Raw genomic sequence first — 25,352 nt, 5'->3', positions numbered from 1 at the left:
CGGCTGGCTCACGGCTTTGGCATAGACTTCACACCGGAGGAGGTGTTCATATATAGCGCCCTACTACTTGGCCTTATACTCCTACTGTGCCCTGTCCACAACCCTCACAGTCCTCCCTTACCCCTCCCCCACAACACCCCTGTTCAGCAGGAAGTAGCCAGACGAACTACAACGCCCATTTCCCCACTTCTTAAAAAATAAAAAAGGGAGGAATGTTAGGTAACGGGCTACCTTAATGGCGCCGGTTCCAGGTTCTTCTCCCCTCCTTGACCGGGCACTGTCTGAACCCGCCAAAGGAGGGCCAATCAGAAGGAAGCATCTCCCGCCTTCCCTTGGGCCCGCCCCACGTAGGCCCAAGGGATATAAAACCCAGCACACCAGCAGCTCTCTCTCTTCTCTTCTCCTCTCTTCTCTTCCTTCTGCTCTCTCTCCTCTTCCTTCTCTGCTCGATACCTCCAATAAAGATCTCTTGACCGCGACTGGTGTAGTCTGATCCTTGCCCAGCCTCTTTCACTGGGCTCAAGCAATCCTTCCACCTCAGCCTCCCAAAGTACTAGGATTAAAGGTGTGAGCCACCATGCCCAGCCTCAAACGGGTTTTTAAAGTTTTATTGGCAAGGAAATGTTGATGGCCTACAAACAGGAGCCTAAGATCCCTGGCCTCGACAGAAGTGTTCAGGCTCCCCTCCACACACCTCCTGTAACCACGCCCACAGGAAGAGGCTGCCACGTCGCCCCCAAGCAGGTCAGCCATGGAACGTGCTGCTGCAAAGCAGGACCAGAGGCTCCCAGACTGGCTCACTCGGAAACCCACTCCTCCACCAGCAAGAGAAAGGATACCCTTTAGACCAGTGACCACTGTATGTGGTTTTCCCTTCTCCTCTTTTTCAAATGGCAATTTGTAACCTACAGTGCCTCAGTTTCCTCAACTGTAAAGCGGGGGATATTTGTATTTACCACATGGGATTCACGTGAGGATTAAATAATTTAAATAAAAAATGCTTAGAATAATTCCTGGCAAAAAAAAAAACAAGTGCTCAGTTAGATTCAGGTGTCGCTCTGCTGGGTCAGCCATCCTCCTTCTCCTCCATCAGTGTGTCCTGAGTGTGTAAGAAATGGTTGTCCATTCATTCGATTTTTCTTAAGTTAGGGTCTTGCACTGTTTGCCCAGGCTGGAGTGCAGTGGTGCAATCAGAGCTCACTGCAGCCTCAAACTCTTGGGCCCAAGCAATCCTCCCACCTCAGCCTCCCAAGTAGCTGGGACTAGAGGCATGCACCACAGTATCGGCTAATTTCTTTTATTTTTTTTTTTTATTTTTTATTTTTTTTTTAAGACGGAGTCTCGCTGTCGCCCAGGCTGGAGTGCAGTGGCGAGATCTCGGCTCACTGCAGGCTCCGCCCCCCGGGGTTCACGCCATTCTCCTGCCTCAGCCTCCCGAGTAGCTGGGACTACAGGCGCCCGCCAACACGCCCGGCTAATTTTTTGTATTTTTAGTAGAGACGGGGTTTCACCTTGTTAGCCAGGATGGTCTCGATCTCCTGACCTCGTGATCCACCCGCCTCGGCCTCCCAAAGTGCTGGGATTACAGGCGTGAGCCACCGCGCCCAGCCTATTTTTATTTTTTGTAGAGACAGGATTTCACTGTTGCCCAGGCTGGTGTCAAATTCCTGGCCCCAAGCAATCCTCCCACCTCAGGCTCCCCAGTCGCTTCACCCATTTCCTCCCAGTCCTGGCACAGCCCTGCATACGTAACTGATACATAGAACTTAGATAACAAAAAGTGACTGAGAACTACTTTATTTGAAGACATTTTCTTCTATAGTTCTAAACACAAAAGGAATGCTGTTATAGTGAGTACTTCATAGGCATTCTTGTATTCAAATGAATCACATGTTTACACTTTTAAGCTACACTTGAAATTGAAGACTTAATACAACCTTTTAACAAAGAAAGTATGTCATATCAAAACATAACTATTCATTCTACAGATTATCACTTTCCCTAAAATGACTACTAGATATGAAAACATGGCAGGGAGAGCTAAAGTGCCCCATTCTTAAGGGTTTTTTTTAATAGAAAAAATGACAATAATGTAAATCACATTGTCCTTTTCTTTACTAGTGAAGAACTATGGCAATCCATTTGAGAAAGCACCAGCCAACCGTACAAGTCATTTCAGCACCCTTTGCTCTTCAAAATTGACCATCTTTTATATTTAATGCTTCCTGTAGGAATAAAAATGGTCAAGTGCAGACGTCAGCAACGTGTCAGTTGGTGTGAATTTATGTGTTCCTAAGTTAACAGAGAAAATTTAAAAAAAACCTCTTATGTGAATAAAATCTAAGAATGAAAAACTATCCTTTGATAATCATCACAAGGCAAAATCAATCGCCCTTTCATCAGTACTAGTGTGGAACGGAAATTTCTTTATTAATACTTTTTATGGGAATGTTTTAAAGGCCTAGGTATAAATGCACACGCAATCAGCTGGCCCCTCTTAGATACTAACTTCCCTAGCTTCACTCCTCCTTTTCACTGGAACAAGCTGCTGAGCCTCTAACTCCAAAGTCTGCAGTGCTTAGTGAGCATTTTTAAATAAAGCAGATTATATATGATTTTCATTTTTTCACAAAAATGAAGTACAGAGAAGACTGAAAAGGAGTGAGAAAAAATCATCGAGCAAAAAACTAAAACACAAGATGTGATGTTCAAATTTAAAAAAACAAAACTGGTTCGTGATGATTGTTGGTAAATCACAAAAACAAAGGACAGATAGGGCCAAGACCGAAGGGACCACCAGACCACCGAGCTCCAATGTGCCAGACAAAAGTGGGCATCTTTGAGAAAGATGCCCCGGTGAAGACAATTACAGTGAACCTCTTTATAAGGCCATAAGGTCCTCAAGGTCATGGGCCGTGACTTATTTATGTCTGTATTCTCAGTTCTTAGCATTGTCTTGCACATGACAGACACTCAGTATTTCTGGTAACCACAGAACTGGAGCTCAATCAGCTCACTGCTTTCAAAGTCATTTTGGTTGGTGTCTACCCACTTAATTCCTTCACTCCTCTGTCTAAGGCAGGGATGGCAAATAGCCTTCATTTCACTCTGATGGATTGGGAATAGGTGTCTGGAAGCACCAATCCGACATAGATTCTAAGACCAAATCCTGGCACAGAGGACAGGAATGCTGCACTCATTCATAATGCCTCCTTAAAAGAGCGGTAGCACAGGTGTTATGTATTCCCCACTCCTGGTCTAAGAAAAAGGCATCCAACACCTATTTATATTCCTTTTACACTGCTATGCTGCCTCTTGAGTGATCTGCATTAAGCCACTGTTCGTTAAATGCTGGTTGATCAGGAAGACCAAGGCCTTTCCTCTCAATTTACGTCTTTGGCCAAACAGGTAGGGTCAGAACTTCACCTGGAAATCTGAAAACACACCATCCACAATGCTCAATAAGCAACAGTCCATTGAAAGAGAACAGGTATTTACTTGATTACTCCCTTTGTAGAGAAAGAATTTTGCCCATCTCAATGGTGTGTAGCTTTCACTGATAGCTAAGGCATTTGGAATTACTTAGGATCTTGGCGTTAAAAAAAAATGGCAGGGTTAAATTCTCTTTGGTTCTCATTCTAATCTTAAGACTTCTGTTTATTTCTTCCTGGTACCCATAACCTTCTCAGCACTTCGTCGTTGTGACTTAACCAATACTGTCGAAATAATCAACTCTTTTACACATTCATCAGAAAACCTTTTAAAGGATGCTAAGGGGAGATGCCTCTGAAAATAAGGGGGTTGAAAGGAAAGCCAGAGAGAATAACAGGAAGAACCAATCTTCTAACAACCCACGCACAGGACTACCATTCAGACTGCTCTCTATAAAATAGGGTGCTTCTGGTTGGGGGGCTGCCACCCCAGGTCCTCCAAGCAACCCTTTTCCCCATAGTGAGAGGTCAGCATCCCTCAGAAGCATCTCAGGAAAAAATGATAAAGGATTTAGAGAATTGGGAAGAAAATAGAGTCAAAGAGTGAAGGACAGTCCTGGGGGATGAAAGGGGATTTTCTTTTTTCTTTCTTTTTTTTTTTTTTTTTTGGAGACAGTCTTGCACTGTCGCCCAGGCTGGAGTGCAATGGCACGATCTCGGCTCACTGCAACCTCCACCTGAAGGGAGACTTTCAAAGCAACATTGCCTCTATCATAGGTAATCTTCAGTGTAATACTGGCACCAACAAGAGAACAGAGCTAAATTAAAACTACCCTCAAAATGTCAACACAGCTGATGTGCACAGCAGGAAGGACGATGTCACAAAATGCACAGACCTGTTCCTATTGCACATTCCACCTTTCCTAAGTACTCCTGGCAGCCCAGAATAACACAATCTTGTTAGATGTCTGTCTTAAAGAGAGCTATAATATGCAAACATACACACACATACACACACACACACACACACACACACACACACACACACACACACCCCAAACCTGGCTTATAAAAGAGCTTTGTGGATCAGAGTACACCTCCACTTGGTCCAAGAATCTAATTGTCAACATTAGGCAAATAGACCCAGTGAATGTAGCCAGGAAGAGAATTAACTGGTTGGCTGGAATATTGTATTTGATATGATGTGCTTATTTGCAAACTAATCTCCAACTGTTTGTCCAGTACTAATTCAACTTCTAAATGTATAGGACTAAGCCTTTAAAAAGTTAAGCTCTTCAGCAACAAAAACTTAACACCATCTAAAATAAATAGATTTTAAAATATATGTAATGAAATTACAGGTCACTGGAAATTCAATTCTATAATGAATATAAATTAACATTAAAATCTATTAAGTACTATTCCTGGGAAGATTTTGGTTCAGAGGCTTTATTTTTTTAAGGGCTTAATATTTGGGAATAAATGGGCACAGCTTAGAAACCCTTACAAAGTTGTAAGTAGACTAGAGGTAAGATTATTTGGTGACAAGATACGAAGATCTGTTTCTATGTCCAAAGTAATGGCTTACCTCATTTTAGTTAATAGAAGTATTCCCAAAAAGTTGTGCAAATAGGCTTTTTATAACTGGACCCTTATTTTAAGTATACTAGCGGCCATGTAAAGAAACCCTGTAGTGACTCCTCTAATAAACTGAAGAACTCTAAGTGATCAGCCCCTGTCCTACATCTGCACAGTGGACGGCATACTCCAGGCACTCATAAGTGTTTGTTGAATGTGTGAATTTGCTCTGACGGTTTTTTTTTCCCCCACAGGACTTTCTTAAAGTGAGGCACATGCTATCTGAAAGGGTTCTGCCCGCTCTTACTGCAGAAAGATGGAATCCAGCTCACAGTTTAACTGATTCCATTACAAAATATCAGATAATTTCAGTGTTTTCAATCAAAATAAAATTTCCATAAGTATGAGTATATATATTTTTGAGGAATGTTGATCTATGATTGGCAGAAGCTTTTATTGTTAACTCACTCAGTGAAAACAACTGCTTGAGCTGAATTCTATTTCAATTAACAACCAAGGCAAGTAAAGCACTTTACCTAACTTCAGAAATACCACCAGAAACCATTCCACTTCTGCAACAGCTTCTTCCCCTCACTCCAGCACAAGTATTTAAATGCTGTTCTTACCTTAGTCCACAAAAGCAAAACATGAATTACAAAGCTAAGATTAAATTAGAAAGCTGCCGACTTAAATATGACAAAGTTTTTTTAGCCTTAAAATAAGAACTAAGTCAAATACATTCAACAAAAGTAACTCTTAAAGGCAAATTTTTTTCTTATTTGGTGTTTTCTTCCCTTCCCATTTAAATTTAAGACTCAATTTTTAAAAATATTCATATATCCATTTTTCTAAATAATATATCCTCTTTACAACAATGCAGAATGCCTAGCAGTGCAACCTATGTGTCCACATAAATATGCAATCTGCCACATAAATAAGAGGTTATATCAGTCTATTTATCCAGCATTTGTAACTGCAAAAAAGGCTGGAAAAATAGCTAAGAATATTTTTATGCAAGTTTTGGGGAGGACCGAACACTCGTAAGTATTCACTGTAGGGCTCCATCATCGTAAGTTTTCTAAAAAGTAGTGTGCAAACAAAATATCTGAACACAGAACCCTATTTTAAACATACTAGATGTATGTGTGGGTATGGGTGATGGAGAAGAGAGAATGAATATGTTAATATGAATGCTTGTCAAGTACATTGATAAGAAAAAGAAAACCTCTCACTTAAGGTGCTAATGATATGGCAAGGGACCTAAATACAACAGATTTTAAAATCATCTTTACCATTTGTTCCAATTATTGACTTTGGCCCTTTACCACACAGACACAATGAATCTACATTTTGATGATCCGTCATTGGCCCAAGAGTATCATGTTTGGAGATGGATTTGCTCCCATAATTTAAAAATCAATAATTTAAAAAATAACAAAGTTGGTCTCTTTTTTCCACCAGTTTTCAAGTAATTAAGTTCAAGTAAGCTTATTTACAGCTGCTACTGTATATACGTGCCCTAGTTTAACCCTTCTTTACCCTTTAGGAATCGGTCTCCCTTGGAATGGGACACCACATTTTTAAAAAAATCTTGAACCAGGTTTCTTTCATCTACTAATTCAATTCAGTCATGTTTCTGCTTTATTGGGCAGATAAAGAGAAGAAACCAGCAAGTTATGTCCAAAAGCTGGAAAACGCCTAAATGCTTCCCAACTATCTGAAAAGATGTTGTACTTGAGGAACACTCGGTGTTCCAAGCTGGTCGACAGGGTGACGTCTCTGCTCATGATGTAGATGCCGTCGTTGTGGAGCGCACAAGTCAAGTTAAGCCCCGATTTGGACGTGTTCTCCTTGAGGTAGAGCCACTGGCGGGTTACGGTGTTGTAGGACTGCACGGTGAGCATGTCCTCGCTCTGGCTGCTCCTGCGGTTCGGCCCTAGCTCGTGGAGACACCCACCCACGATGTAGATGGTCTCTTCCACAGACACCATCTGCTGCTTGCGAATGTGGACGTCACATGTTTCAAAGAGCGTCCAGATGTCGGAAGAGGGGCAGTACTGCAAAATGTTCATGTTCCGGTCTGAAAGAAAGACAGACAAGTGATGACACGGCCTCCACTAACACCACTAGGCAAGTCTGTACAGAAATGTCTACCTCTGCCTGCATAACTTGGTAACAAAGAGAAAAAACTCTTTCAGAAAAAGCACAAGTTAGAAAAACCGTTTTCAAAATGGCTGGGAAGAGATATATTTAGATCCATCCGCACTCACCTCCCACTCCCAAACGTCTCTTCCTTGGGAGGCTCAGATTGGACAAAACCAGGAAAAAGCGCAGCTCTGACTTTCACACAGCCCCTCCTCCCTGGTATCCCCACACCTTTGAACCACCAGGTCAGCGTAAAAAAAGTAAGTGCCTCAGAACCCTCATCAATAGCTACAGAATTACCGACTACTTAATACAGGAAGCCAGGCTGGGCAGGAAATAGATTATTCTTGACAGCTGATCCTAAGAAACATGACAAGTAGCAACACAGGATCTCCAGAGGCTGTCTAGTGAAAAGGACACAACGTTACAAGTCAGGAGAAATGCAGCAAAGTCTCACCTGCGGCCTTCTAACAAGCCACAGAATCACTTGGCAATTCAGTTTTCCAGTTTTTTTTTTTTTATTTGTAAAGACAGGGTCTTTACCATGCCTAGCCTTAGTTTCCCAATTATATCACCAGAGAGACACTAACAAAGGTCCTCCCCTCTCCCTTTTCCCATTTCCCATGTCCCTCACAAGATGACAGTTGTAGTATAGATAAGATCAAAGTCTAGATAAAAGGTTGCTCTGACATTTTTAATTAATAATGATTTTCGGCCAAGCATGGTGTCTCATGCCTGTAATCCCACCTCTTTGGGTGGCTGAAGCAGGAGGATCACTTGAGCCCAGGGGTTCGAGACCAGCCTGGGCAACATGGTGAGACCCCTGTCTCTAAAAAAAATTTAAAAATTGGCCAGGCATGGTGATGTGCACCTATGGTACCAGCTGCTACTTGGAAGGCTGAGGTGGGAGGATCACTTTAGCATGGGAGGGTGGGGCTGCAGTGAGCTGTGATCATGTCACTGCATTCCAGCCAGGGTGACAGAGTGAGATCCTGGTCTCTCAAAAAAAAAGTAATTTTCTTTAAGGAAAAATATGGCCTAGTCTCTTTTTGAAAAACGCTTGTGAAATTTAGAATATCTAGTTTTGTTTTTCTTGTTTTTAATTGTTCTTTTTCTTTTCTCCTCTAGGAAAGAATAAATAAGTATTTTAGTTTAGCCTCAGCAGAAAAAACAAATGCTCTGAGTTATAAACAGAATGAACTTTGCTGTTGTTGTTTCTAAACAAACAAATCCTATCCATGAAGGAGACAGCTCAGCTTGGGAACTGGCAGACGACTAAAGCCTACAGCATTTTGACGGCTGCAGACGCTTGGTAAGAGAAGACAGCTCATTTTCTCAGAAGTTTCATACCTCTTACAGTCCTTCCTTCTGAGAGGGACCCACTCGTAGTTAGCAATGCTTAAAGAGCACCCTCCACAGCCACAGCTGGTAAAAACTGAAGTATCTCCTAAGAGAGCAAAGTCCTATGCGCGCACATGTCCTGATACCTAGAGAAATCTCAGAATTAGGAATCTGTCCTTCTGATTTCCACCCACATTAATACCTCTCCTTCTTTCTTTTTACTGTACCTATTATGATAAAGATCATTTTAGGAGATGGCCCAAGGGGATTTTGGTCACTAATTTATCAAAAAGTGCTCCTTAGTAACCTGGCTGTCCACCTGATATATAAAGAACTCATTCTAGTGAGGCTTCCACGTAGTTCTCAGCTCCAGGCCCGAAGGCCTTTCCAGGTGTTCTGTAAATGTTTTCTCTCCTCACTCAACAAGGGCTCAGACCATGAAGAGGTGGCTTGAGTTGGTGGAATGATCTTTTTGTTTTTACATTTAAAGTTGATTCTGAAGTTTCACATATCACCCTTCTTCCCTTTATAGCTATTACTCTCTATTGAACTTCTTTGCATTTCTTCAGTGCTGCTAAAGAATTAAAATGATCAAATGGCTACCATAAAAATAATGAGCTATTATTTACTAAATTTTAAAAGTCTCACTTGACTTAAGAAGTCAGGAGGCTAAAAACTAACTTTCTTTTTTCTTTTTTTCCTAACAATCATCATGACTTATCTGAAATACAGGGAACTATTAGGAAGTGCTGGGAAAGCCCCAGCAGAGAAAGGGAAAGGCTTCAGAGTATAAGTAACTGCCCAGCTCTCCCATCTTAGAAAACTAGTTTTTGGCCCTTACACAAATAGCTATCCATCCACATCACTGAACCATCCCATCATGGGTATTTGGCTCAGGGAATCCAGGACAGAAATCACGGTGGGTGGCCCAAGTGAAGAAGGTACATTAGCAGTGGCTTGTGAGGCTACAAAACACACAAGAAGGGTTTTCTAGGTCAAATCTAAAGAACATTTGTTCAGCCAGGGTCATGGAAAAACTAGGAACTCTACTCTTTGGGTTACAGTGCCGCCTGTCAGTGTTGAACAGCTCTTGGTTACAAGAGAAGTCAAAGCACATATGTGCGTTATGTCAGCCCACAAGATGCAGTCTGTGTTACTCAACCTAGAGAGGAATCAGAATTCTTAGAATTGCTCATAGGTAAATAACTGGGAGTATTTACTTTCCTAGAAGAAAAGACACACACACATACACATACACACACACACACACACACACACCCACACACACACGAGAGATGGGGATTACTACACAAACTCCTGGGGTACTGAGGGGCCCATGGCTTAGTCTAAACCTATAAAGTTAATCACTATAACCTGACAACCAATGTTGAAGGTCAAAGAAATGACTAGTAAGTCTCTTTTTTTTTTCAATTGTATGTAAAGAAAAAGTTGAAAACTATCTTCAGTGGAGAGTCACCAGAGAGGGACATTGGGAATAGCTCGACAAATAACAAAAACTTGGGAGTGGGGAAAAAAAAAAGGTCACTTCTCTTTGTCTTGCCTCTCCTTAAATACATAAATATACACATCGCTTCAGTGGTTTGCATGGTGGTCCCTAACAAGATATGTCAATTTCCTAATCCCCAGAACCTGTGAGTGGTTATTTTATTCAAAAAAAGGATCTTTGGGCCAGGCACAGTGGCTCATGCCTGTAATCTCAGCACTTTGGGAGGCCGAGGTGGGAGATTGCCTGAACCCAGGAGGTTGAGCCTGCAACTGTGCCACTACACTATAGCCTGGGCAATAGAGTGAGACTCCATCTCAAGGGAAAAAAGAAAAAGAAAGGGGGTCTTTGCAGATGTAATTAAGTTAAAAACCTTAAGACAAGATCTTCCGGATTACCCAGATGGGGCCTAAATCCAACAGCAGCAACTGTCCTTAGACAGAAAGGAGAAGCCACAGACACACACACAGGAGAAGGCAGTGTGAAGACGGAGGCAGGGGCGTCATGGAGCCACCAGCCAAGGAGCCCCGAGCTACCAGAGACTAGAAGGAGCAAGGACTCCTCCCCTAAAGCCCTCAGAAGGAGCACAGCCCTGCTGACACCTTGACTTCTGACTTCTGGTCGCCAGAACTATACGAAAATACATTTCTGTTGTTTTAGGCCACCAAGTGTGTACTAATTTGTTATGGCAGCCACAGGAAACTAACACACCTCCCACCATCTTCCCCACTGAATTAATGTTTCGACTTACTCTAAAAATAAATAAATCAGATGTTCATCAAATACTTTACATTTTAACTTCTTCCTAACATAAATCCCCAAAACAGGACACATTTGGATATGGTGGAAGGAGTTTCTGTCACCTATCTGGATGCTACGTTAGCATGTGGATTTCTGTCCTTTGGGAAGTTCCCATGGCTGCTGCGGCCTCACAGGGTCTTCTTCGGGCTTGTTGGCCAGGGCTGAAGAGCTCTGTCCTGCCCATATGGTACCACAAAGGAGTGGTAGTTTATTTCACCATGTCAAATAAAATGGCAACTCTACTGCTACAACGTGGCTTAAAGTCCTAAGAGCCAGGTTACACCTTTTCTGTAAGTCCTGGGCGCCATAGAGTCACATAGACCAAATGCAGAAATAGACTTCCTTGGCTAAGAGGTAACTTGGAGACATCTGCTTTGGAGAGTGGAGGAAAGGAACAGCACCCCTCTGCTTGACTGTCCCCGATTGTCTGTCTTCCCCCAACCACGGTTTTATTTTTTCTTTTCTTTTTTTTTTTTTTTTTTTTTATTTTAGAGACTGGGTCTCACTCTGTCACCCAGCCTGGGGTGCAGTGGGGCAGTCATAGCTCACTGCAGGCTCAAACCCCTGGCTCAAGCAATCCTCCTGTCTCAGCCTCCCAAGTAACTGGGACTAAAGGTACATGCCACCACATCCAGCTAATTTTTTTTATTTTCATTTTTAGAGAAGGGGTCTTGCTATGTTGCCCAGGCCTGTCTTGAACTCCCAGGCTCAAGCAATCCTCCTGCGTCAGCCTCCCAAGCAACTGGGACTACAGGTACATGACACCACATCCAGCTAATTTTTTTCATTTTTAGAGAAGGGGTCTTGCTATGTTGCCCAGGCCTGTCTGGAACTCTCAGCCTCAAGCAATACTCCTGCCTCAGCCTCCCAAAGTGCTGGATTACAGGCATGAGCCACTGTATCCTGCAAACAACTACATTGTTCTCTATCACTGCAACCTGAGACAATTCCCTACCAAGAAGAGCAGTATAAAACTTGCTGGCAAGCAGGGCATGGTGGCTTATGCCTGTAATCCCAGCACTTTGAGAGGCCAAGGCAGAACAATCACTTAGCCCAGGAATTCAAGACCAGCCTAGGCAACACAGGGAGACCTCGTCTCCACAAAAAATAAGTAACTTGTGGAGAAATTTTTTTATTTCCGAATTATTAACTATAAAACGCCTACCAAAAAAGTGAAAAACACATATATACACTTTAATAAATAGTGGAACCAGGCCGGGTGTGGTGGCTCACACCTGTAATCCCAGCACTTTGGGAGGCTGAGGCAGGTGGATCATCTGAGGTCAGGAGTTACAGACTAGCCTGGCCAACATGGTGAAACCCCATCTCTACTAAAAATACAAAAATTAGCTGGGTATGGTGGTGCATGCCTGTAATCCCAGCTACTTGGGAGGCTGAGGCAGGAGGACTGCTTGAACCCAGGAGGCAGAGATAGCAGTGAGCCGAGATCACACCACTGCACTTCAGCCTGGGTGACAGAGGGAGACTCCATCTCAAAAAATAAATAAATAAATAAACAAATAGATAGTACAACCAACCACCTCCCACTGCTGGTCAGGAAAGAGCTCTCTTGTATTCATGTTCTTGCTCCTCCTGTGATATGTGAACGGTGTCCTAAAGCCGGGTTTCTGGAACCTCTACCTGATGTGTGTGTGCTCACAAAGAGAGAACATGAGAACTAATCTGCAAGGATGCTCTGGTACTAAATTCCATAATGGTGGATGGGGGCAGGTTTGGTGTGTGTTTGGGATAAGGATGGGAGTTCCCTGATAATCTTCAAAGACCTGCCCAACCTCAGACAGCGACCCCCACAAACCAGGCCCAGCCAAATCACAAGACGGTTGACCAAAAAGCTTGGTTTCCAGAAGCAAAAAAAAGAGAGAGAACCTTTTTTTTTTCACAGCTCTCCCTTCCCCATTCGATTTTCATGCTCACACAAAGTTATCAGAAGATCCCTCCTGTCCCAATCATCCCTGCCATACGGGACTCTCTTCCTTCCAGATGTGTAAGTGTACACTATTAAAGCATAACATGACACTCGGATATGTCAGGGCTTCCTCTGACACCCTCTTGCCCTTCCCAGACTGCTGACGCCTATACATGGGCAGACCACCTACTTGGTCCCTTCACTCACCTCTGGTAGTGTATCCTCCAATGACATAAATTTTTCCCTTACACTCACAGGCAGAGAACTCAGCCAGAGGATTGGGTAAGGGCGCCACAAAATTCCACGCATCCTGCTCAGGGTTGTAACACTCGACGTTAGAAACGGCCTGCCCTCCGATGGCATAGAGTTTTGAATTAACAGCCACAAGTTTGAAGTTAGACCTGAAAGAGAGACACAAAGGCCCACAGAGTTAGTTCTGATCAATGAGAAGTGTAACGATCGCATGAACTACTAGACTCTCCTGGACATCTGAAGAAAATTCGCTCTCCCAGTTGGGGGCCATTCCGCCTGAGGACAGAGGAGGAAAGGATGGCTTCTCGAATCTCACTCCTGTCCCCAAGATTCCACAGGAATAGCACACTGTCCAAACACTAGCTAACAAAGGTAAGCCATTCAATACAACAAGTTATTAGTCTTGTTCAGCCTTAGTCCAGCAACCAAAGACAATGTGTATAAACTAAACTCCATACTTTCTTTCAGGGGCAGGCACAAGGGTAAGAGGGGAAGGCACCCACCTCACCCCGTCGTCTTTCACCTCTCAGAATGGTTATTTCATTCTTCCTACTGAGTAGTATGGTTTCATCTTAGGGACACACTGGTGCTGTCGAGACAGATAGGCAGGTGCGAGGGGTGACTGCTAAAGGGTAGGTCAGGAGATCCTTGCACAACCAGTATACCTGAGCAGGACACTGGTCCTGCCTCCCCCCTCCAAGGGCATCTAACATACTGCTTCACAACATATAAGATGGGGAGAGGTCAGCACTGAACAAATTCACAGTTTGTATTTATTTATTTATTTATGAAACAGGGTCTTGCTCTGTCACCCAGGCTGGACTGCAGTGGCACAGTCATAGCTCACTGCAGCGGCACAGTCACAGCTCACTGCAGCGGCACAGTCACAGCTCACTGCAGCGGCACAGTCACAGCTCACTGCAGCGGCACAGTCACAGCTCACTGCAGCGGCACAGTCATAGCTCACTGCAGCGGCACAGTCATAGCTCACTGCAGCGGCACAGTCATAGCTCACTGCAGCGGCACAGTCATAGCTCACTGCAGTGGCATAGTCATAGCTCACTGCAGCCCTGAACTCCTGGGCTCAAGAGACTCTCCTGCCTCAGCCTCTCGAGTAGCTTGGACTGCAGGTATGTACCACCATACTCAGCTATACTCAGCTAATTTTTTATAAACATTTTTTTGTGGAGATGGCATCTCACTATGTTGTCCAAGCTGATCTTGAACTCCTGGCCTCAAGTGATCCTCTTGCTTCAGCCTCCCAAAGTGCTAGGGTTATAGGTATAAGACGCTACAACCAGCCTCTAAATATTTTGATCCAGCTTTCTTAGGGTCTTTACATATGTTAAATACTTCCATCGACAAATGCTCATCTTTCATAAAATTAAGTAACTTGAAAAAGAGATGGACAATGGTTTCCAGCTCTATATTCAGTAAATATTTAAACGCTGCTCATCAGCTTCAGACACTAAATAAGTCTTATGATTTTTGAACTGAAAAGTAACACAAAATTAATTTGTTTCAATATAGCACACAAGGATTAATCAGCCCTTTGAAAGCCAGGAAGGATAAACTCTTGGGAGTGGTGGGTCAGTCTGCTGTGAGGTGTGCAACAGTCACAAGTTTACAAGAGGATGAGCAGCAGCATGATGCAACAGAAAAAGACCTGAGCACAAATCAGAAGACCTCGCTTCTAGTCCCAGCTCTGCTGATAACCAGCTATCTGACCCTGGTCCAACCACCTCACTTCTTCATCTGTAAAATGGGGATAACAGCCATCACGAGGTGGTAGAGATGATTAAATCAAACAGTCTATCAGAAACTACTACACAGAGATAAAATACTATAATTCAAATTTCTGTTTTCTAGTGTTTGAAATAAAGGTGCTAGACCAAGTGAATTTCAAGACCACATCTAACTCCAACACAATGATGTCTTCAAAAATAATAATATACTAAGAAAGAATGGAGGTAGAAGCTATGCACACACAAAAACATCATATAAGGGAGTAGATTAAGAAGAAGCAGTAAACAAGAAGCCCATGCTTGATCCCCTAAAAAGTGTTCAATAAAACTGATGCATTATACTTTGGAAACTAGGTTGGTAATAGGCACCTACTAAACAGTTAAGATTTTTTAAAGGTTCCTATCATGTTTATATCTAAATGTGTTTTAGTTTGTTTTTCCAATCAGACCATGAATAGAGTACTCTTCATCAAGAGCCTCGTCTTGTCCCTTAAAGCCAGCCAGCCAGCCCATTTTTTTGTGCCAACAGACGTCAGGGTGGCAGGTACTGGGGGGTCCCTGATTCCTGCTGCTTACCTTTCTTGCTGCCAATGGTCCTTAAAATCCAACCATGATGCCCTCTCTGTGTGTGCAAATTTGGGGAACCAAAGGAAATAAAGCTTGTAAACAAGCACTAAATTTTCCTAGCCGCAATTTGTTTTTGCTCCCCAAAGGTACACAGATAGTAAATTTTGTAAGATCAAAACAGTTTTTAGTATTTATCCAGCATAATCATTTGTCCTAAGCAAACATGTAAGGGGCTTCTTTTTGAGGCCAATGAATAGGCAGTTAAAGTAAATGATTCCATCTCTCCAGACCCCAACACGCTCAAATTCACTTGAAGAGAAACACTTTTTAATGCTGAATTTGTTTTAAGATGAAATTGCCACCTAAAAACAGACCATTTAATAAAGAGGCATACTGCTAAAGGTTATGAGTCCAGGCTTACACAGGGAAATCTCAGACATCACACATCAACTGCTGTCTGACCTTAAACAAATTACTGATCTGTTGATCTGTTCCTCAGTTTTCCCATCTGTTAAGTAGGGATAAGAAGGGCACAATATCTGGCATGCAGTAACAGCTGAAAAGGACAGCACTTGCAGAGATAAGTCATTCTCCATTGGCATTCTAGGGAACGCTTCTCTGGGTGTCCTAAGTCTAAGTTTTTCTTAACTTTGGGAGGGTTGGTTTCTCATTTGTCAACTGCAACAGTCACTGACTGCGATGTTTTATGCTCTCTCATCCACAAATTCTCATCACTTACTGCTTCATTTCCAACTTTCTGAAAATAATTCTTCCACTCTTCACCTCCTGAATGGTAAAGGTGTAAATTCAAGCTATCAACCACTTTTCAAAATTATCCTCTCTACAGTGTTTTCTTAATATTAACATACTATGTTCAGGAGGTAAAAAGAAGAATTTCAAGACCAAGTAACAAGTCATCTATCATAGCTATATACTTGTTACTTGCAATAAATAAAAATATTATCATTAGAATTTCTGTTTTAAGTGAGAAAATTGGATAAAACCACAATTGAATTTCAAGGTCACTTATAAGAAAAAATTTTTTTAAAAGGAGAGCTTTTTAAGAGACAGGGTCTCGTTTCATTGCCCAGGCTGGAATGCAGTGGCCTGATCATGGCTCAATGCAGCCTTGAACTCCCAGCCTCAAGCGATCCTCCTGACTCAGCCTCCCAAGTAGCTAGGCCACCGTGCATGGCTTAAAAAGCTCTTTAAATCCCTAAAAGCTAAGTAACATGAAACATGCTAAACACCAGCACGCAGATCTCAAGGATTAACAGTAGCTACATACAACCATAGGAAGGCAAGATGACACAGAGGTCTGGGTGGCTTCGAGTCTAGCCCTGTGATTATGTCGAAGGTAATTAAACTCACTGAGCCTCAGTTTCCACTTTAAGGAAATGGGATTAATAACATCTACCTCACAGAGATGTTGTGAGCATTAATATGAAGTGACACCTCAAGTTGTGACTACAATACCTGCCCCAGAGTAAGAGCTCAAGAAATGAAAACCATCATTATGACCCCCTATGTAGAGAAAGAAGTTTGCTTACCACCAGAGTAAAAATTAGAACAAAATGCCAAGATCCTTTCAAAAGTCCTTTCTCAACCACTCAGAATACGAGTGATTAAGTCTGTGGGCCATCCAGGTCCTTTTGTCTCCTCTTTCCCCTTCATCTACTTGCCTTCTGCCATGTCCCTATGCATTAACTTCCCCTAGGGACTAGGAAGGGGAGAAGCGGAAAGGTTAGAAAATAGAGGTAGTCATTGTTGCTACCTATGCCCAGCTCTAAAAAACTCCAAAAGCAAAGATGCAAAAAGCAATTTAAACTGTTGGCCAAAATTAAATGGGGGGGTGGGGGTGGCAGGAGAGTGTGAATAGACATACAGTTTTCTTTCTTGCACTATTCCCAGGCTCTACTACAACATCAACCACAGAAATGCTCCAAAAATGGTAAACATTGGCTGAGAGGAGAAGGGACAGCTCAGCAAACGCTAAGGCTGGCAACTGCAATTCCATCTCTGCCAGGAGACACTTGTTTATTAAAGTCTCTCTCTCAGCCTTGCTGTATTCACACATGGAATAGGAGGACTCACTCCAACTCCATTTTCAGAGCTAAAGTGCAGGGCAATGGAAAAGACTAGAGAAAGCTTTGGAAATGGAGAACCTTCATGAACAAACTGCTGCAACAGTGGTCAGTTCCTGCAAGTAATCACTGATTAAAGGGAAAGCAAGCATCCTCAATCTCACAAATGTTTGTTTTTTTTTTTGAGACAAAGTCTCACTCTGTTGCCCAGGCTGGAGCACAGTGGTGCAATCTTGGCTCACCACAACCTCTCCATCCTGGGTTCAAGCAATTTTCCTGCCTCAGCCTCTCAAGTAGCTAGGACTACAAGTGCCCACCACCATGCCCGGCTAATTTTTGAATTTTTAGTAGAGACAGGGTTTCACCATGTTGGCCAGGCTGGTCTCGAACCTCTGACCTCAGGTGATCCGCCTGCCTCAGCCTCCCAAAGTGCTGGGATTACAGGTGTGAGCCACCGCGCCAGGAGGTCTCACAAGCGTTTACATGTGAAGAGTTACATCCTGACAATTTGTGAGATCAAACCCACATTCAGACCATCAGGCAGTGTTGTACACATGGCCTACAGAGCAAAACATTTCTTTTTTACCCCCGATGGTCATATAGCACCCACTATCTTCTCCAGAGTGCAAAAGGCTTTATAAAATCTCTCAGTTGGCCGGGCGCGGTGGCTCATGTCTGCAATCCCAGCACTTTGGGAGGCCAAGGTGGGTGGATCACGCGGTCAGGAGATCGAGACCATCCTGGCTAACATGGTGAAACCCCATCTCTACCAAAAATACAAAAAAAAATTAGCCAGGCGTGGTGGCAGGCGCCTGTAGTCCCAGTTGCTCAGGAGGCTGAGGCAGGAGAATGGCGTGAACACAGGAGGTGGAGCTTGCAGTAAGCCGAGATCGCGCCACTGCACTCCAGCCTGGGGGACAGAGCGAGACTCCGTCTCCAAAAAAAAAAAAAAAAAAAATCACTCAATCCTAGAGTTCCCGCTATTTAAGATTCTAGATCACCGCACTATTCAGTCCCTGGGAAAAGTGAACTGCTCTATATTTGACCCCTTTATCAAAGTAAAATACTGATACATCCCAAAGCAGTCTCCGACAAAGGTGAATCAAAGTAGATGTGAAATTCTGCATAGCCAGAGGCCAAAATCTGGTTTTCTTTCTCAAGGTTCCAAATTTCTTCCAGTGCATGCATAACCTGTATTGGATGCCTCATCTAGGAAAAACTCCATGCTAGGTTTCATTTTTACTTGTCTCATCATCTAAACTCAATTTTAAACTTCTTGAGGGCAGCAATTGTGTCATCAGTTTCTGTATATCCAATAGTGACTAGATGAATGCTGGGCTTAAAGGCTGTGGTGGAGCTGAGGCACACATGATGAAATTTTGAAAAGTAGCACTGTACCACAAAAGATCTGTGCTCTATTTTTTAGAAGGAAATATTTTTTTTTAAAGAAGGGGGGAAATGTGCATGAAGATGGTCCCTGCAAGTCTAAAAGCCAAAACTTATAAACAATGTAAGTGGTTATAACTACTCAATGGATATTTACATTTTGGTTGCTGTACTTATTACACATCCTTGAGCAATTTACTTCTCTGTGCCTCACTTCCTGTCTCTTTAGAATGGGAACCTGCCTAACAGCCCTTGTGAAGAATAAGTTAGATAATACATGCAGAGCAGCGGGAACAGTACCTACTGCAGAGTTAAGTGTTCAATTAAATGATGTCTCTCATTATTTCTCAGCTACTCTAAATAAATATAATGACTGTTACCAAGGTAAAAATGTTCACTATAGTGTTACAAATAAAGTGAAATATAAATTTATACATTAACTTTTATTACAATAATGTAAAAATATATTCCATAATTTTTTTTAAAGAAAACACGTATTTTAAGCACCTATTATTATTGGACATCTTCTTAGGAGTAGGGCTATACATAAGCATTGAGTAAGTCCTAGTTCCTGATTGGAAGGCAGACAGACAACAAACAGAGAATTTCAATTCAAGTGGGGGAATGTGCATGAGATGCTAGAGGAGCAGAGATGGAACACTCAGTCCAAGCCAGAGTTCAGGAAGGAACTCCTAGGAGATATATCATACCTGAGTCAAAGCAGAGGGAGGTAAAGAAGGGTACAATTTCCAATACAGCATCAATAATCAATTAGAAGATATAATGGAGGGTCAGGCATGGTGGCATGTAATCTTAGCACTTTGGGAGGCCACAGTGGGAGGATCATCTGAGGCCAGGAGTTCAAGACCAGTCTGGGTAACATAGCCCCCATTTCTACAAAAAAAAAAATTTAATTTTAAAAAATTAACCAAGCACGGTGTTGCATGCCTGTAGTCCCAGCTACTGGGGAGGCTGAAGCAGGAGGATTGCTTGAGCCCAAGAGTTGAAGGCTGCAGTAAGTTATGATCACACCACTGTACACCAGCCTGGGTGAGAAAGCAAGACCCCATCTCTTTAAAAAAGACAAAATAAGGGGATATTTGGATGTCTGGCAACATTTCGTCCCTTCCACGTGGAAGCAACCAGCTGTGGTTGAGAGGTGGAGCCCTCTTTTGGTGGGGCCATAGCTCTCAGCTTCATCATAACTCCTACCTACCCCTCTATGCAACAATTTCACCTACCCAGTCTCTTTGGGATCTTATTTTTGAACACTGCAGAAAAAATAACAGCATGGGAAAACATGCACATTACATTACATAACAGACAAGAGATTAATATCAGTATTCACACATAGAACTTCTCAAATGAATGTGAAGAAAATAAGCCAATTTTTAGAAAACTGGCAAAGACCATTTACAAAAGAAATACAAATGGCTAACCAACATATAAAAAGAATAATCTCTCTTCTAATTGGGAAAAATCACACTAGTGTTTTTGCCCATCGGGTTTGGGGAAAAAAAGATGATAATATTCTATCTTGGCAAGAGTATAGGGAACTGGCAAGCACAAACACTTTTGATGGAAGAGGAAATCAGACAATTTTTTTCATGGGCAATTTGGCAGGAACAACCAAAATCTATTGATTTATTTAACTGTTTATAGAGATGAGGTCTCACTATGTTGCTCAGGCTGGAGTGCAATGGCTATTCACAGGCCTGATGAGAGTGCACTGCAGCCTCCAGCTCCTGGGCTCAAGCGATCCTCCTGCCTAAGCCTCCCAAGTAGCTGGGACTACAAGCCTGAACCACTGCACCCAGCTTCAACAAAACTTAAAACATGCATACACAGCTGGGCGTGGTGGCTCACGCCTGTAATCCCAACACTTTGGGAGGCTGAGGCAGGTGGATCACGAGGTCAGGAGATCGAGACCATCCTGGCTAACAAGAGGAAACCCCGTCTCTACTAAAAATGCAAAAAAAAATTAGCCAGGCATGGTGGCGGGAACCTGTAGTCCCAGCTACTTGGGAAACTGAGGCAGGAGAATGGCGTAACCTGGGAGGCAGAGCTTGCAGCGAGCCGAAATAGCGTCACTGCACTCCAGCCTGGGCAACAGAACGAGACTCCGTCTCAAAAAAAAAAACATGCATACACTTTGCCCTACCTATCCAGGGATTCCACGAATTTGACATATGAAACTAACTCACATATGGCTACTAAGATACATGCACGCATCTACCAGGATGTTCAATATGGCAATGCTTATTGAAACATCCAATGCAAATGGAAGTGACTTAAATGTTATAAATAAGGGAAAGGCTAATTACATTATGGTACATCCATAGGCTGGAATGCCACACAGCCATTAAAAAGCGTGAGGTAGATCTACATTTGTTGACACAGAAAAAAAGTCTCAGATATGGTTAAATGGAAATATCAAGTGCCACAATAATTAGTACAACCTAGACAATTTTAGAATTTTAAAAAGTGTAAGGTGTTTTGTTTGTTTGTTTTGTTTTGTTTTTTGAGATAGAGTGTCGCTCTTGTTGCCCAGGCTGGAGTGCAATGGCGTGATCTTAGCTCACTGCAACCTCCACCTCCCTGGTTCAAGAGATTCTCCTGCCTCAGCCTTCCGGGTAACTGGGATTACAGGCATGCGCCACCATGCCCGGCTAATTTTGTATTTTTAGTAGAGTCAGGGTTTCTCCATGTTGGCCAGGCTGGTCTCAAACTCCCGACCTCAGGTGATCCGCCCGCCTCGGCCTCCCAAAGTGCTGGGATTACAGACGTGAGCCACCGCGCCGGGCAAAAATGTGTAAGGTGATACACCCCCGTGCACATTAATATACATAAAACACTTTTCCCCTATTGTTAACCACTATCAACATACTTCTACAGCTGACCCTTTAATAACACGGGTTTGAACTGCGAGGGTCCACTTACATTCAGATTTTCTTCTGCCTCTGCCACCCCGAGACAGCAAAACCAACCCTTCCTCTACTTCCTTTTCCTCCTCAGCCTACTCAACGTCAAGATGATAAGGATGATCCACTTCCGCTTAATTTTCTCTTCCTTAGTTTCTTAATAACATTTTCTTTTCTATAGCATACTTTATTGTTAGAATAAAGTATATAATGCATATACAAAATGTATTAATTGATTATGTTATTGGTAAGGCGTCTGGTAAACAGGCTATTTAGTAGTTAAGTTTTTGGGAGAGTCAAAAGTTATATGCAGATTTTTGACTGTGCAGGGGTTGGTGTCCCTGGCCCCCACATTGTTTAAGGGTTAACTGTATTTATATAAGTATACATATAATTTACAATATAAGTGTTTATACATTTATAATATCTAAAGATAACAAAAGTCTGTTGATACACTGACACTTTTTTTTCTGTACCCTGAGGGCAGACATTTACTGTTTTTACTCTACAGTTTTGTGTGTAATTTGCAGTTTTTCTAAGAAGCATGCACTCATGCATTACTTGAATGCTTTTTTTTTTTTTTTAAGGGGATGAAAAGGGCCTTCCTAGAAAAAAAGACAAAGACTACCAAGGATGTATGAAGGGAAGAAAGAAGTGTGAGGAACTGTGGCACTAAGGATGGCCTGGTGAGCACCGAATGATGTGTAGCTGGAGGCATGCAAGAGGAGTGAGAGAACTCACGGCCGCCCACCCCTAATCAGACCACCACCCATGGCCACACAATGTTCCTTTGTTGTTTCAATTACAGTGCATAGAATTTGTTTTAAAATAACACTTCTGATACCAAATTTTAAATATGGTATCATCTCAATGGTGTAAGTAATGCATTAAAAATGGGCTGGCAGGAAATATGCCAACCTGGTTACTGCCTCTAGGAAGAGCGAGTAGGAATAATCATCTTTTTGCTTCTTCATTCTTTTCCATTTTCTAGTTTTCTGTAACTACGTATTATCAGGGGAAAAAGCATACTTTTCAAAATGAATTTCATATTATAGGAGAAATAAAGCCAGTTATTTCCCCCAAATAATCCCTAGCCGAGGAGGACCCTCGAGTCAAATAAATAGATACATAAAGGATTCTCTGTTAACTGTTAAGACTTTCTTTGCCTAGCTGTGAGCTCCCCAACTCCTTGCTCCACACTTCAGGACCAGGACCCTGTGAGGATTGAGATGGAAACATGTGGATGGGAAGAAAGGGTATTCTCATCCTTTCTTGAGTTACATTGATTCTTTTCCCTGCTTCTGAGTGACCCTGAGGCCTCCAGGGCGCTACCGTCTTTATTTCCTACCATCTCTTCCTGTATATGCTCTTTGCTCTTGTTTTCATATTCCTTCTCTGGTTCCTTTCCCTTCTCCCCTCTCATCCCACTCCTCAAGCTCCTCCTCTTCCTTTCTTCAAGTCACCCATGTTGGAGGCAGGAGAGATTTGCAGAATGGGAGTGGGAGAAGGTTGGGTAAATGAAAATATTCCAATTCTGTAATTGAACACTTCCAGGCTCAAGCTTTGGGTCATGACGATGGCTGTCCAGGGAAGGAAGCAAAAGAGAGGATAAAAAATAAGAAAAGCAACCCCTATTGCAAATGTTAATACATTTCCAGTGATTATCTCTTGATCATGATGGGTTTCACAGTGTGGAAGACTCTGTTGTCACAGTCACTGACAACAGAAAAAAATCTCCCAAAGTCAGTGTTACAGGTTACTGTCCAGTGTGTCATTATCATCAGGATCAAATCCTAAAAACTAAGATAAATTTTTTAAAAATTAAGGAGCAATTTTCTTTTAAAGTATTCTTGTAGGAAACCACAACATCTTTTTTCACAAGAACAGAGGCAAAGAAAGCAGTTTCACCTAAAAGCACAATACCTGCCAAAAAACCACTCCACTACTTGACCTCACTGGGGACTTCCTCTTCGCAATTTCTTAGTTCATTGGGAACTTTGCCAGCGCCAAGGCCAACAACATTCCTGAAGATGTCATTTCCACCTCAGCACACCCTCCCCTATTTACTGGCTCAGTAAACACTGGGGCAATGAACTAATGAACAAGTGAATGAATGAGAAGGCAGCGGCACTCTGCCGGAGTGCTTACCTCTTCTGGTTCATGGAGGCCACCTGGAGCCACTCATTGGTGCTGGGGTTGTAGGAATGCGCAGCGGAGATCTCCTGGCTAGTGATCCTGTACCCGCCCACTATGAAGAGGTAGTTGTCCAGGATGGCAGACCCATAGCCCCTGACATTGACCAGGTCGGGAGGAAGGTTGTTGGCCAGCGGGAACCAACGCTCAGTCATCTCCTCGTACCTGAGCATGGACGGGGGCTCCCCCTGGTAGGGGTGAGGGGCCAGGGGTCCCCCCAGGAAGTCCCCGAGGGCCACGAGGACAGGAGTCCCAGTCATCCGGGCCTCCCTCAGCCTCTGCTTCAGGCTGACATCCCCTGGAGCTTGGGGAGGAGACCCCAGGAGGTGGAACTGGGGCTTGCACAGCACCTCGTGGAAGTGGACGACCATGAAGCGCAGGCAGGCCTCCTGCAGGTCGGGCAGCCCGTACACCTGCGCCAGGCGGTACATCTCCAGGCAGTTGTTGAGCCGCACCTGGGACAGCAGCAGCTGCAGCAGGGACGTGACCTGCAGGAAGGAGGCCGCCTCCACCAGCTCGGACAGCAGGCTCACCTCATCCATCTCCTCGTCCTCGTCCACCCCGCCGCCCTTTTCCCCGCGCGGGCCCAGGAGCCAGCCTTCGCGGGCCCCGCCGGCGTTGATGAAGTCCAGCACCAGCCGCAGGCCCAGCGCGCTGAGGCCGCGCAGCTGCTGCACCTCCGGGCCGCCGGCCTCCTGGCTCAGGGCCTCGCGCATGCCGGAGCGGTAGAGGGCGCGGAAGTAGTCGCTCTGCTCGATGAGCTTCCTCTTGCTCACCGGGTAGCAGCGGTCCTCCAGGCGGATCTGCACCATCTCCTCGGCCGACATGGCTGGGGGCCCCGGGGCAGCAGCGCTCACCGCCAGATCTGCGTGCCGGCCTCCCCGCCCCCACGCTCGCGCCGGTTCCGGGCGAGGCGCCGAGGGATGGCGGCCCGGGAGGAGCGGCGAGGTGAGGGCCGCCTGCGCTCGCCCGGCCTCTCCAGCGGCCACTCCTCCCGGGGCCCGCTCCCGCGAGGCGGCGGCCCTGCCCTTCTCTTTTCCCTCAGCGCCAAAAAAGGGCCGGCGGAGCGCGCCGGGCGTCCTCGCGCGGGCTCTCTCAGGCGACGCCAGGCGGGAAGGGAATTCCAGCCCCCAGCCTCCTCCCCCGCTGCCCTTCTCACTTCCGCCCGCGGGACCCCAGCCGCCGGCCTGACCTGCCGGCTGGATCCGGCTCTCGGGGAGGCCCCGGAGGCTGCGGGCTTGGGCGCCTCGGCTGCTGACGCGCAGCTGCGGGAGGCGGAGGGCGCGCGTCCCCGCAGCCTCTCCGCACGCCCCGGACGCGCCCGCTCCGCCGCCTGCCGGGGGCTGCAGCGATGCTCCGGGGTACCCCAGGGAGAAGAAATTAGTTTTCTCTCCCACGCTGCTTTACACGGGCTAAAGAAAAAGAAATGAGCGTGGGAGGAAAGGGAAGGAGGGAGTCTCTGGTCCAGGGAGACAAA

General features: G+C 44.2%; 1 protein-coding gene across 1 annotated transcript; it reads right to left on the bottom strand.

The window, feature by feature from the left end:
* Window positions 1–1,781: 1,781 nt before the first annotated feature.
* Window positions 1,782–25,180, bottom strand: KLHL42 (kelch like family member 42). The gene is made up of 3 exons (XM_032159914.2): window positions 23,831–25,180; window positions 12,935–13,128; window positions 1,782–7,089 (listed from the first exon to the last, which is right to left on the bottom strand). The coding sequence occupies exons 1-3, from the start codon at window positions 24,700–24,702 to the stop codon at window positions 6,638–6,640; spliced, it is 1,518 nt and encodes a 505-aa protein (XP_032015805.1). The 5' UTR covers window positions 24,703–25,180; the 3' UTR covers window positions 1,782–6,637.
* Window positions 25,181–25,352: the final 172 nt, after the last annotated feature.

This window comes from Hylobates moloch, unplaced genomic scaffold (assembly GCF_009828535.3).
Source record: "Hylobates moloch isolate HMO894 unplaced genomic scaffold, HMol_V3 SCAFFOLD_8, whole genome shotgun sequence".
NCBI classification, from domain to species: domain Eukaryota; kingdom Metazoa; phylum Chordata; class Mammalia; order Primates; family Hylobatidae; genus Hylobates; species Hylobates moloch.
This window is presented reverse-complemented; position numbering and strand designations above follow the sequence as displayed.